General features: G+C 43.7%; 1 protein-coding gene across 2 annotated transcripts in view; it reads right to left on the bottom strand.

Annotated features, from left to right (window-relative positions):
• Nucleotides 1-14,475, bottom strand: part of LOC140485544 (protein phosphatase 3 catalytic subunit alpha) — a 303,903-nt gene that overhangs the window by 109,227 nt on the left and 180,201 nt on the right. For both annotated transcript variants that reach the window (XM_072583759.1, XM_072583758.1), the window contains exons 3-4: nucleotides 10,001-10,125; nucleotides 445-556 (exon numbers count right to left, since the gene is read on the bottom strand). In XM_072583759.1, coding sequence (XP_072439860.1) covers nucleotides 445-556; nucleotides 10,001-10,125 — 237 coding nt within the window. The remainder of the gene's footprint in view (nucleotides 1-444; nucleotides 557-10,000; nucleotides 10,126-14,475) is intronic.

Genomic DNA, 14,475 nt, shown 5'->3' with positions numbered 1-14,475 from the left:
AGCTTGCTTCCACTGCCCTTTTAGGCAGCATGTTCCAGATCACAACCACTTACTGCATCAAGGAAAATTAGCTCCCTCTGTCATTATGGTCAATTGCCTTAAAGCTGGGTCCTCTCGCTCCTACATCTCCCGTTGCTGGAAGCAGTTTCTCCGCATGAATGAAACACATCCGTTTTTATCATCTATATTAAATCTACCCATAACCCTCTCTGCCCAAAGGAGAAAAATCCCAATTTCTCCAGCCTCTGTACATTCACATTAGCCCCTCAGTCCTGGTCTTGTTTGGGGTAATTTCTACACCCTCTGAGGGGCCTTGGCAATTTATATAAACCATGGTGCTCAGAATTAGGTACAATATTCTGGTTGAGTTCTAAACAGTCATTAACAAAGGTTTTCACAAACAGCCTTGTTAACCCACCAGAATGAGGCACAGTTCATACTTACATTCTTGTTTAAAAGTGAAATATTCTGTCAAATGCCGGCATTCATGGTTTCCACGAAGTAAAAACAACGTTTTTGGATACAAGATTTTCAAGGCCCAAAGGTACAACACACACTGGAAAACGAGAGAGAAAGGATGTGAATTATGGAGATGATCATCACAGGGACTGTACATATTAGTGAGCAGTGTTCATCAAATGGGCATCACTGCAAACATTTCTTACCCATCCCCAATTCCCTTGGACAAGGCAATCAGCTGCCTTCAGGAACTCCCGCAGCCCACTTGGCTCAGGATTTTGACTCAGTGACAGTGAAGGAATGGTGATATATTTCCAAGTCAGGATGGTGACTGGCTTGGAGGTGTTCCGGTATATCCACTGTCATTGCCCTTCTAGATGGAAATGGTTGTGGGATCTAAGGATCTTTGGTGAATTTCTGTAGAGCATCTTGTAGATGGTACACACTGCTGCTATTGAGTGTCGGTGCTGGAGGGAGTGAATGTTTGTGGATGTGGTGCCAACCAAGCGGCTGCTTTGTCCTGGATGGTGTCGAGCTTCTTGAGTGTTGTTGGAGCTGCCCCCATCCAGGGCAAGTGGGGAGTCGGGAGGTTGGTTACTCACTGCAGGATTCCCAGCCACAGAACTGCTCTTGCAGCCACTGCACTGAACTCTGTTCATGACATGGACTATTGCAATTTACACCAGTGGGAACGGCAATGCTTTTTGTGAAAAATGTGCAGGAATTACACTTTGAAACAGATAGTATCTAGTCAAATGCTTCTAGGAATTAGAACTGTGTTAACTAAACCCAGGAGTGTGCGTGCACATCTTCACATGTACTGCTGCCAAACCTTCTCTGAGAACACTTGAATGAAGTGCCCCGGGATGTTTTATTTGATTAAAGTCACTATGTAAATGCAAACAGTTGGGTTTCAATTTGACTTATTTGAATTGCAAATCAGATTTCTCCGCTGTTTTGACTCGAGCGTATGAGTTAGTTTCTCACTCAGAAAGCTGCTGCAGAAACCACTGCTCAAACTCTTCCTTCCTTCATTATGCTGATGGCTGGGGTCCATCCCATTCTCCCCCATCTTCGCAAAATTAAATCAAAAGGAAGCACTGGAACTTTAGGAGTCTTGTTTCCAGTACACATCTATCACAGAGGGCAGCATTACAAACACATTATCTAACCTGCTTTCAATTCGATGTCAGTCGATGCTGGCTGTGACATTGCTATTCCTGGTCTGGAGGGAGATGATTTGATAACCCCCAGCGATCACACCTTGAGACAGTGTGACAAACTGGACTAATGTAACTCACTCATATAACTTGTATATTGGACTCCTGTGGCACAGCAGTAGTATCCAACCCTCTGGACAAGGAGCCCAGGTTCAACTCTCACCTGCTCCAGAGGTGTGTCAGAACATCTCTGAACAGGTTGATTCAAAAATATCTCCAACTCACACGTGTCTGTGAGTGACTTTCTGCATTTTGTTTAACAAATAATCTAGCACCGACTGCACATTGAATCTAGAATTTTCCTGCAGTTGATAGACAGTTGTTTTAAATGCACTCTGTAGACTGCTTGCTGCCGTTCGCTCAGTAAAGATACTCTGAAGACCAAATGGGCTTTCGCTGTAAAACTCATCCCACTGGTCTAGAGACAGCAGCAGACAAACTGGATGTTTGGTGATTTCTGGAGTTGATCAGATTCAGATCCCGATCAATCACCATCAGAACATTCCACTGGCAACCTGGACCATCTCCGGGTGCAACACCCTGCATCTTAAATCAATAAACAACAGGCATGTGCTGCAATACTTTTCATTAGAGACACAGATGAGATTCACGAAATAATGTCATTCTTAATACCATTTTATGCGGTTACCTTGGAGCCCTGCTGACCTTACCCTTCAATATTTTAATTTGACAGTAAAATGAACCACGAAGAGTGTTTTGAGAGCAGGGGATAACACAGTGACTCAGGCAAGGGAGATTAATGATCCCCAGTCTGTGATGTTTGATGAAATGAGCAGAAAGTCATTAAACCAGGGCTTCAAGACAACTCAATTCCTCTTGCATTGATTTGTTTTAGTTCTAGTCTAGGTCCCCGTTCACTACGCCAATATTATTGACCAAAGATTGTTTTCAAATCGTGGAACAGAAAAGAATTACGTGAAAAATTATGTGAATTCTTTGCATTTCTCTTTTTTGAGGTCCTCCTGAAAATCAAGAATTTGGCCCTCTCATCACCGATCCAAGGAGGATTCCACCTCGCTCCCTGGTCAGCAGTGAAGCGAAGGAGGAACACTCAATATTGCTGTGTCCATGCGTGTTTTTGTGTGTATGTGTGCACATGCCTGCGTGTGCACGTGTGTGTGTGTGTGTGCCTCTGCATATGCGCTGACATGTATGCATGTGTACTTGTGCAAACATGTGCATGCGTGTGTGTGCACTTGTTGAAGAGTACAGTCAATGCATTGTTTTGATAGAGGCCATTAGGGTGCATTAGCATCAGGAGAGAGAATACTTCAAGTATTAACTGCAAATTTTAATTAAGCTCACCAGTGTCAGGTCAAATACTCTTCGAAAACAATTCTGCCATTCCGGTTTCCACCAGTGCAGAAACAAGACTTTTTTTTAAAATGTAAGGGACAGATGAACTGAAGTGACTGCATAATTCTATTTTTTAATATAACAATCAGGAAATTAAAATAAGTTTAAGAAGGGCGGCAAAGACAAGCCAGGGGAACTATAGACCGGTGAGCCTGACCTCGGTGGTGGGCAAGTTGCTGGAGGGAATCCTAAGGGACAGGATGTACATGTATTTGGAAAAGCGCAGCAGGTCAGGCAGCAAAGGAGTAGGAGAATCGATGTTTATGCCTGAAACGCCGATTCTCCTGCTCCTTTGATGCTGCCTGACCTGCTGCGGTTTTCCAGCAACACATTTTTAAGCTCTGATCTCCAGTCCTCACTTTCTCTATGCATTTGGAAAGGCAACGACTGATTTGGGATAATCGACATGGCTTTGTGCGTGGGAAATCATGTCTCACAAACTTGATTGAGTTTTTTGAAGTAACAAAGAAGATTGATGAGGGCAGAGCAGTAGATGTGATCTATATGGACTTCAGTAAGGTGTTTGACAAGGTTCCCCACTGGAGACTGGTTAGCAAGGTTAGATCTCATGGAATAAAGGGAGAACTAGCAATTTGGATACAGAACTGGCTCAAAGGTAGAAGACAGAGGGTGGTGGTGGAGGGTTGTTTTTCAGACTGGAGGACTGTGTCCAGTGGAGTGCCACAAGGATCGGTGCTGGGTCCACTACTTTTTGTCATTTACATAAATGATTTGGAAGTGAGCATAAGAGGTACAGTTAGTAAGATTGCAGATGACACCAAAATTGGAGATGTAGTGGACAGCGAAGAGGGTTACTTCAGATTACAACAGGATCTGGACCACATGGGCCAATGGGCTGAGAAGTGGCAGATGGAGTTCAATTCAGATAAATGCAAGGTGCTGCATTTTGGGAAAGCAAATCTTAGCAGAACTTATACACTTAATAGTAAGGTCCTAGGGAGTGTTGCTGAACAAAGAGACCTTGGAGTGCAGGTTCATAGCTCCTTGAAAGTGGAGTCACAGGTAGATAGGATAGTGAAGAAGGCGTTTGGTATGCTTTCCTTTATTGGTCAGAGTATTGAGTACAGGAGTTGGGAGGTCATGTTGTGGCTGTACAGGACATTGTTAGGCCACTGTTGGAATATCACGTGCAATTCTGATCTTGGCCTTATCGGAAAGATATTGTGAAATTTGAAAGGGTTCAGAAAAGATTCACAAGGGTTGGAGGATCTGAGCTACAGGGAGAGGATGAACAGGCTGGGGCTGTTTTCCCTGGAGCGTCAGAGGCTGAGGAGTGACCTTATAGAGGTTTACAAAATTATGAGGGGCACGGATAGAATAAATTGACAAAGTCTTTTCCCTGGGGTTGGGGAGTCCAGAACTAGAGGGCATAGGTTTAGGGTGAGAGGGGAAAGATATAAGAGAGACTAAGGGGCAACTTTTTCACACAGAGGGTGGTACATGTATGGAATGAGCTGCTAGAGGATGTGGTGGAGGCTGGTACAATTGCAACATTTAAGAGGCATTTGGATGGGTATATGAATAGGAAGGGTTTGGAGGGATACGGGCCAGGTGCTGGCAGGTGGGACTAGATTTGGTTGGGATATCTGGCCGGCATGGACCGAAGGGTCTGTTTCCATGCTGTACATCTCTATGACTCTATTTCAGAATTGTACTCTTGTCTCCAAACAAATGAGGACTTGTATTTACATAGCACCTTTCACAACCTCAGCAACAGCTCTTTATTGACAATGAACTACCTGTGAAGTGTAGTCACTGGTACTAAATGTGACAGCGAATTTGTGAGCCCATGACGTTGCAATGTGACAACGACCAGATTATCTGAGAGTGCTGCTGACTGAGGGATACAGGACAAAGAGACGAAACATCCCCCAACCCACCCCATCCCCCAACCCCTGCACCCTCTTCAAAATATCATCAGGTCTCTTTGATGTTGCCTCATGGAATAGAGGGGGCCTCAGCATAATTTCTCATCTGAAAGACTGCATCTCCAACAATGGAGCATGGAGTCACTGAAACAGACCCATCCATCCAACTATTCTGTGCTGACCATATTCCCAAACTAAACTAGTCCCACCTGCCTGCGCTTAGCCCAGATCCCTCCAAACCTCTCTTATTCATGCATTTATCCAAATGTCTTTTAAATGGTGTAACTGTATCTGCATCAGCCACTACCTCCGGAAGTTCATTCCACACGTGAACCACTGTGTAAAAAAAAGTTGCCCGTCATGTTGTTTGTAAATCTCTCTCCTCTCACCTTAAAAATATGCCACTGCATCTTGAACTCCCCTACCTAAGGGAAAAGACTCTCATCATTCACCTTATGTATGCCCCTCATGATTTTATAAACTTCTTTAAGTCAGCCCTCAACCAGCTGTGCTCCAGTGAACAATGTCTCAGCACATCCAGTCTATCTTTATAACCCAAACCCTCCATTCCTGGCAACATCCTGGTAAATCTTTTCTGAATCCTCTCCAGTTTAATAATGTCCTTCCTGTAGCAGTCCCTCAGCAATGCACTGACATTGCCAGTTCTGGTAATGAGCTTGTGTCTGTACGCTGGGACTTGAACCTGAGCTAAACACTGAACTACAGTTTACACATTCACCCTTCAGTAAAAGCTGTTGCAATGTACACTAATATTGCAGGAAGACATTGAAGAAACAAATTAAATTTCAAAAGGATGTAAGAACACATCAATTGTCCTCACATAGACTGAAGAAACAGACCAACTGGTAAAAGGAAGAGGAGAAAATCCCCAAATCTGTGTGGAAGAACTTTCTTGACCATCATCCTTCTGAGCCAATGAGGATGGAAGCAGTGTTGGATTGGACACTGCAGAATGAAGTGGAGCTTGTGTCGGTGGGGAGCACCTCAGAAAGTGATCGCTATATTAGGTTTAAGAGTAGTTACGCACAAAGGGAGAAGAAATAAATCAAAAATGAGGGTATTCAAGGATAGATGCTGAGAAGGATTTGGCCCCAAATGGACAGGAGACAAAAAACTTATTAGGCAAGCAGGAAATGAGCTTGGCTCTGCATTAAGCTCAGGAGGGGCTTTGGAGGGCGTGGCTACCTGAGGAGAGTTTTTCACTCAGTACAATACTCTTAGTCCCGCTTCACCTGTCAGTTTACTGATACCTGAGAGTAGAGAAAAGGACAGATGCTGGGCTACACAACGGAACTTCAATTATCAAATAGTAATTGTGTTTCCAAATAATGGAAGACTGGCAATGTTCAGAGCCTGGGTCATTTTGATGTCTCAAAGCACCCTACCTCAATTGGCACAATGACCTGCCTTTATTGTTATTGTGTTTCAATGCGAGCTTCATGCGTCTTTGCCATGGATTGTGTCCCCTCCTCTGGAATGCTGACCTTTTGTGAGTTGAGCAAACAGGACATTAAGAGGACATCACTGCATTGTTACCAATCATTCAAAATGGCAGCTATCTATCCATCGAGGTACTTTGCATTGAGTCCAAACACCTTAACAATGAGGCAGGCCAGCGGCAGAGAAGGAAGCAAATCCTGCTATCCAGATCCCACCACCTCATGGGACATTCAGTACTGTGTACCAAAAGATCTGCAGGTCAAAAATCAGCTTGGTCACTCCCACGAAATCTAACAAAGGATCCTCAGGGGAGCCAAATCATTCTCAAATCAAAGGAGAGACTGTGAAAGCTGGCATTACATCACGGTGTCACTTTTGCTCGGTGAACAGCTCTCTCACCTCAGAGTGAGGACATTGAGATTCAAGTCTCAGTCCAGCAAATGCTACACTAGAACACACAGGTTACTGTCAGAACTAGAGGGGGCTTCATCTGTTGAATGAGACATTGAACAAAGGACCGGCACTGGATATTATTACTCTGAAGTGGAAGAGCTGGGTTACCCTGGGCTAATATCCATCCCTCACCAATCTCAGGAAAATAGATGACCCATTTATTATCAAACTGGCTGCTGTGCTCCTGAATTTACAACAGCACAAACGTTTCTGAAAGTACTGAAGCTGAGAGAGGAACAGTTTCTAGGTTGTGGATGTATCAATTCCAACTAAAGGACAACACAGAGGAGAGGAGAACAGCATGGGGAGAGGGAAATCAGAATTTTCACAATTTTAGGTGTAGGTTTGTTCGCTGAGCTGTAAGGTTCATTTTCAGACGTTTCATCACCATACTAGGTAAATCTTTAGTGAACCTCCCCAGTTGAAGCACTGGTGGCATGGCCAGCTTTTTAATTATGTGTTTACATTTCCTTAGGTTGGTGATGTCATTTCCAGTGGTGACATCATTTCGGTTCTTTTTCTGAAGGGGTGGTAAATGGGATCCAAATCAATGTGTTTGTTGATAGGGTTTCTGGTTGGAATGCCATGCTCCTAGGAATTCTCGTGCATGTCTCTGTTTGGTTTGTCCTAGGATAGATGTGTTGTCCCAGTCAAACTGGTGCCCTTCCTCCTCTGTATGTAAGGATACTAGTGAGAGAGGGTCATGTCGTTTTGTGGCTAGTTGCTGTTCATGTATCCTGGTGGCTAGTTTTCTGCCTGTTTGTCCAATGTAGTGTTTGTTACAGTTCTTGCATAGTATTTTGTAAATGACATTAGTTTTGCTTGTTGCCTGCATAGGGTCATTCAAGTTCATTAGCTGCAGTTGTAGTGCTGTTGGTGGGTTTGTGGGTTACCGGGTTACCATGATGCCAAGGGGTCTGAGTAGACTGGCAGTCATTTCCGAAATGTTTTTGAAGAAGGGGAGAGTGGCGAGGGTTTCTGAACGTGTTTTGTCTGCTTGTTTGGGTTTGTTGTTGAGAAATTGGCAGACCCTGTTCATTGGGTACCCATTCTTTTTAGATTAGATTAGACTCCCTACAGTGTGGAAACAGACCCTTCGGCCCAACAAGTCCACACCGACCCTCTGAAGAATAATCCACCCATAGCCATTTCCCTCTAACCAATGCATCTAACACTATGGGAAATTTAGCATGGCCAATTCACCTGACCTGCACATCTTTGGACTGTGGGAGGAAATCACAGGAGACCTGGAGAAAACCCACACAGACACAGGGAGAATGTGCAAACTCCATACAGACAGTCACCCAAGGCTGGAATCGAGCCTGGGTCCCTGGCGTGTGAGACAGCAGTGCTAACCACTAAGCCACCGTGCATCCCATTGAATACACTGTATAGGTGATTTCCCTCTGCTCTGCATAGTTCCTCTGTACTGTAATGTGTGGTGGCTCATTGAAATAATGTTCTAATACAGCTTTGTTTGTGGATGTTGGGATGATTGCTTCTGTAGTTCAGTATTTGATCCGTATGTGCTGTTTTCCTGTAGATGCTGGTTTGAAGCTCCACCTTAGCAGTTCGCTCTACTACGACATCCAGGAACGGCAGTTTGTTGTTGTTTTCCTTCTCTTTAGTGAATTTTATGCCAGTAAGGGCAATATTGGTGGTATTGAACATTTCCTCTAGCTTGTTTCATCTAGTGGTGACAAAGGTGTCATCCACGTAGTGAACCCAAAGTTGGACCCATAGGTGAAGAAGGGCATCACTTCAACTGGGACAACACATCCATCCTAGGACAAGCCAAACAGAGACATGAACGAGAATTCCGAGAAGCATGGCATTTCAATTGGAACTCTATCAACAAACACATCGACTTGGATCCCATTTACCACCCCCTAAGGAAAAAAGAACAGGAAATGATATCACCAACTCAAGGAAACCTCAACACATAAACAGAAAGTGGGCCATACCGCCAGAGCTTCATCTGGAGGCTCACTGATGATGTTACCTAGTATGGTGATGAAACGCCTGAAAACAAACCTTCCAGCTCAGTGAACAAACTTACACCTAGAACCTCAACCTGAGCTACAAACCGTCTCAAAACTCACTTTCCCAATTCTGTTCTAATGTTTAAAAAAAAATTCTTTAGGTGCTTCAGAGGCAGCAGCAAAATGGAGATGGAGAAAAAGAGGAGGACTTTGAGAAGTTAGCCTAGACGGGGGTTGATGTTGAAAAGGAATGCCTTAACGGGAGCAGGAAGAAATGGGAGGCTGGAGGGGGAAACTGCTGATCGTGGGACTCCTGTGTCCAAATGCCTTACCTTCAGGTAAAGGAGGAGAGGATTGGTCACAGATTAGAGGTCAGGAAAATAACTGGGAGCCCACATCTGTCAGTCAGAAATACGGAAATACGTACAACTAAAAAAGAACACTAATTGTTCGGTTTTGTACTCCTGCATGGTTTTAGAATTACTTCACGCTATCAATAATAACTTCTCGTATCTTTATCACAGTCAAGTATCTCGATGTACTGTACAGAAGTATTCAAGAGAATCCAGCAGTGAAATGTGTAACGAGATATTAGGAGAAGTGATCAAAAGCTTGGTCAAAGGAAAGTGGTGTTAAACAATGTCTTAAAAAAAAAAGGAGTGAGGTAGGTATCAAAGGAATTTCGAGAGGGAATTCTGAGACCGGATAAAGGCACAACACCAGTGGCCGAGCAATCTAGGGTGTGCAGGGGATTAGAATCAGGAGTGCAGATATTTTAAAGGGTTCAGAAGATTTCACATCATGATGGGAGGGGCTGGGCAAAACCAGAGAAAGATTTGAAAGCGAGAACGGAAATGTTTCAACTAAGGTGTTAGCACAGCAGGGATCAATGCAGGTCAGAGAACATGGGGCGATGGGCGCAGAGGATATGGTGAGAGTTCAGCTCAGGAAAGCAGAGATTTGGTTGAGTTTGTAAGTTCTGGAAGGTGCAAGATTGGAGATCTACCAGAGGAACACAGAAATACCAAAGTGTGGAGCTGAAGATTATGTGGATGGAAAGTCTTTGAAGAGGAGGGAGGATAATATTGGCCTAGTTTCCTTCATGTCTAATAACCAAGTCCCCATCCTACACATACAGAAGACAAACCCTCAGACTCACTTCAATGCTGAAGTAACCTCTGTCCACATAGTCACCAAGGAAGAGGTAGCGAGTAGATGCTGGAGATCCACCAACTTCAAACAGCTTCATCAGATCGAAGAACTGACCATGGATATCACCGCAAACTGTAAGAGATCAACAGCAAGATTTAGACTCTATCCTTTTGCCAGTCATGCAATGAAAGAACATCTCCCTACTCAGCAATAATAATTATGGAAGAATTGTGTCTGCTTTTATCATAAGTTGTTCATGAGTTGAATCAAAACAACCTGGAATATGGTCATACCCCTATTTGTTCTCAAATGGTGTGACGTTGGTAAACCAGAGGATCTCTACACCAGCAGGTGACATTCAAGCCAAGGGTGTATTACTCACTTGGTGTGACAGAGCTCAGTGTTTGAGCCTCACCACAGCATAATTCTCCTGGAAGACAATGTTTAGAATCTGAAGACGCAATACAAATCACATCACCTAATACGTACAGCAGAGACTCCATTTCTAAAAGAACAAGGACTGCAGCAGTTCAGGAAGAAAGCTTACTGCTACATCCTCAAAGGTAACTTGGGAAGGACAAAAGAAAGTAGCCCAGCCAATGACATGCACATCCTATGAGGAAATTTTTAAAAAGTTCTTAATCAGCTTTACAAAGTGCTTGGAGACACCCAGTTTCTTGCGCATGAATATGAATGCCATTAATTGTACATCTGTGGTAACCACTGCACAGTGGGTCTTCAAAGATAGACGTACAATAAGGACCCAGTAGGAATCAACCCTGTATAAACCACTGACATCTGGCAAAATTATAGCCACAAAAAATACATTTGTTCTCTTTTATTCTTCCAGGGGAAGTGGATGTCACTGACCTGAATACCATTTGTTGGCTGTCCCTGTCCTTGAACTGGGTGGCTTCTAGAGTCTTTTTACAGGGCAGTTAGGAGTCAGTGTGGGCCTGGAGTCACATGTAAACCAGGCTGGGTAGGACAGATTTCCTTCCCTGAAGGAAGTTAGTGAACCAGATGAGTTTTTACGATGGTTGTCCTGGTTACTGAAACTAGCTTTATATCCCAGAGATTTTTATTTAATTGAATTTAAATCCCACCAGCTGTGGTGAGATGCTGTGTTTCGAGAGCATTAACCAGAGTCTCCGGGTTGCTAATCCAGTGACAATATCACTACATCCAGAAATAAATCTGATTTAAATTAAAAAAAAGGGAAATAATGAGAAATGACAGATTAAACTTGTCTTTGTGTTAAATCCATTTGTATCTCAGGAGCATTTCAAAGTCCTGCGCATGCAATTTCCACTGTGACTATTTGTCAAGGTCTTCAGTTAGGAAGTTGGGCAGAGGTAGCATGACCTGCAATCTCCTAGTAACCATCTATTGGAGTAATCACTGATGTAACAGAGTCAGGCAGAACAGGATCCCCTATGCTCTCGGTCCTGGATGTGTTGAAAAGGTGGTAGCAGGGTACAGCTTTATTAATTCAGCTAAAAATGGGGTCACCCCTAAAATTAAGCATTTGTAATAAAATTATTCATCCTGTCTTCCAAATATAACCGGATTAAAAATGATTGGAAATGATTTGTAACAAAAGCTTCACTGAACATGGATCAAATTATTGTTGGTTTGTTCAGGGTTCCTCCTGATATTTTCTTGTGGGCTATTATTTAACATTTGGGGGCTTCAATTCCATTCACACTAATTCATTTCTGTAATAACAGCACTTTCGCTATATGTGCTGACATTTGGATTCAGAAACAGAATTAGGAATAATTTGTCAATATCCTCAATAACTATCAAAGTTATAGAGACATACAACACAGAAACAGACCCTGCGGTCCAATGTGTCCATGCCAACCAGATATCCCAACCCACTCTAGTCCCACTTGCCAGCACTCAGCCCATATCCTTCCAAACCCTTCCTGTTCATATACCCATCCAAATGCCTCTTAAATGTTGCAATTGTACCAGCCTCCACCACTTCCTCTGGCAGCTCATTCCATACACGTACCACCCTCTGTGAGAAAAAGTTGCCCCTTAGGTCTCTCTTATATCTTCCCCCTCTCACCCTAAACCTGTACCCTCCAGTTCTGGACTCCCCAACCTCAGGGAAAAGACTTTGTCTATATATCCCATCCGTGCCCCTCATGATTTAGTAAACCTCTCTGAGGTGACCCCTCAGCCTCCAACGCTCCAGGGAAAACAGCCCCAGCCCGTTCAGCCTCGCCCTGTAGCTCAAATCCTCCAACCCTGGCAACATCCTTGTAAATCTTTTCTGAACTCTTTCAAGTTTCACAACATCTTTCCGATAGGAAGGAGACCAGAATTTCACACAATATTCCAACAGTGGCCTAACCAATGTCCTGTACAGCCGCAACATGACCTCCCAACTCCCGTACTCAATACTCTGACCAATAAAGGAAAGCATACCAAACACCGCTTTCACTATCGTATCCACCTGCGACTCCACTTTCAAGGAGCTATGAACCTGCACTCCAAGGTCTCTTTGTTCAGCAACACTCCCTAGGACCTTACCATTAAGTGTATAAGTCCTGCTAAGATTTGCTTAGTCAAAACGCAGCACCTCACATTTATCTGAATTAAACTCCATCTGCCACTTCTCAGCCCATTGGCCCATCTGATCAAGTTCCCGCTGTAATCTGAGGTAACCTTCTTCGCTGTCCACTGCACCTCCAATTCTGGTGTCATCTGCAAACTTACTATCTATACCTCTTATGCTCACATCCAAATATTATATAAATGATGAAAAGTAGTGGACCCAGCACCGATCCATATGGCACTCCACTGGTCACAGTCCTCAAGTCTGAAAAACCACCCTCCACCACCACCCTCTGTCTTCTATCTTTGAGCCAGTTCTGTATCCAAATGGTTAGTGCACCCTGTATTCTATGAGATCTAACCTTGCTAACCAGTTTCCCACAGGGAATCTTGTCGAACACTTTACTTAAGTCCATTAGATCACATCTACCGCTCAGCCCTCATCGATCCTGTGTTTTTTTGAAGAAATAACAATCAAGTTTGTGAGACATGATTTTCCACACACAAAGCCATGTTGACTATCCCGAATCAGTCCTTGCCTTTTCAAAAACATGTACATCCTGTCCCTCAGGGCTCCCTCCAACAACTTGCCCACCACCAACATCAGGGTCACTGGCCTATAGTTCCCTGGCCTGTCCTTACCACCTTTCTTAAACAGTGGCACAACGTTAGCCAACCTCTAGTCTTCCGGCACCTCACCTGTGACTATCAATGATACAAATACCTCAGTAAGAGGCCCAACAGTCACCTCCCTAGCTTCCCAAAGTTCTAGGGTACACCTGAACAGATCCTAGGGATTTATCCACTTTTCAAGACATCTAGTCGTTGAGAACTCTGGGTTTGTACTCTATGAAGTTTAGAAGGATGAGGGGGGCACCTGATTAAAACATACAGAATACTGAGGGGCCTGGAGAAGATGATTCTGCTAGTGGTAGAGACTTGAATCTGAGGCACATCTTCAGACTAAAGGGATGATCCTTTTGGATTGAGGTGAGGAAGAAGTTCTTCAGCCACAGTGCAGTTAATCTGTCAAACTCATTGCTGCAAATTCAAAAGAGCCACAGATAGCAGCTTTCAACCCACAACCACTTCCACCTAAAAGAACAAGGGCACCAGATACTTGTGAACACCAGTTGCAAATTCCGTTCTGTGTCAATCACTGTCCTGATTTGGAAATATGTCACCGTTTCTTCATTGTTGCTGGGTCAAGATCCAGGAATTTTTCCTCCTCTTGTAGAGGGGTGGGGGGTTGGTGGGGGGGGGGGGGGGGGGGGGGGGTTGGTTTGGGGAGAGAAATGCAGTAGTTCAAGATGACAACACACCATCTTCTCATGGGCAACTGGGACCAGGCAATAAATGCTGGCCAACCAGCCACGCCCAAGCCCCACAAATAACAAAAATAAATGCTGTGGAGATCAAGTCATTGAGTGCATCTATGTTAGATAGACTCTTGATTGGTAAGGGAAGCAAGCAGGAAAATGGGGTTCAATGATCAAACGTAAAAACAGACTCAATGGCCCAAATGGCTTAATTCTGCTCCTTTATCTTATGGTCTCAAAATCAATTCTGAAAATATATGTAGTTTTCACAAGAACCCACTCATCTCATGTACTGCTGGGGCACCCCACCTCCTCCTCCACAAAATCCCAAAGTATTCACTTCTTTTGAATTTGAAAAAGAATCAATTCCTTTATTCGCCACAAGAAGTTAGAGATTTGCAACACAGCTTGTATTTACATAGAGTCTAGGAGCATGGGACAAAAAAGTTTTACTGATCCACAAATAGAAATAAATGCCAACCCAGATAAAGAGTAAAGGATGACCAAACACCTGGTATGATCGATGTGGAGAAAAAGCATATTTTTGGGACTATCCTTGCTCTTAAGGTACGAATCAACAAGGCTCAAAATCATG

Source organism: Chiloscyllium punctatum, chromosome 14 (genome assembly GCF_047496795.1).
Source record: "Chiloscyllium punctatum isolate Juve2018m chromosome 14, sChiPun1.3, whole genome shotgun sequence".
NCBI classification, from domain to species: domain Eukaryota; kingdom Metazoa; phylum Chordata; class Chondrichthyes; order Orectolobiformes; family Hemiscylliidae; genus Chiloscyllium; species Chiloscyllium punctatum.
Note: the sequence above shows the minus strand (reverse complement) of the source record. Positions and strands in the feature narration are given on the sequence as shown.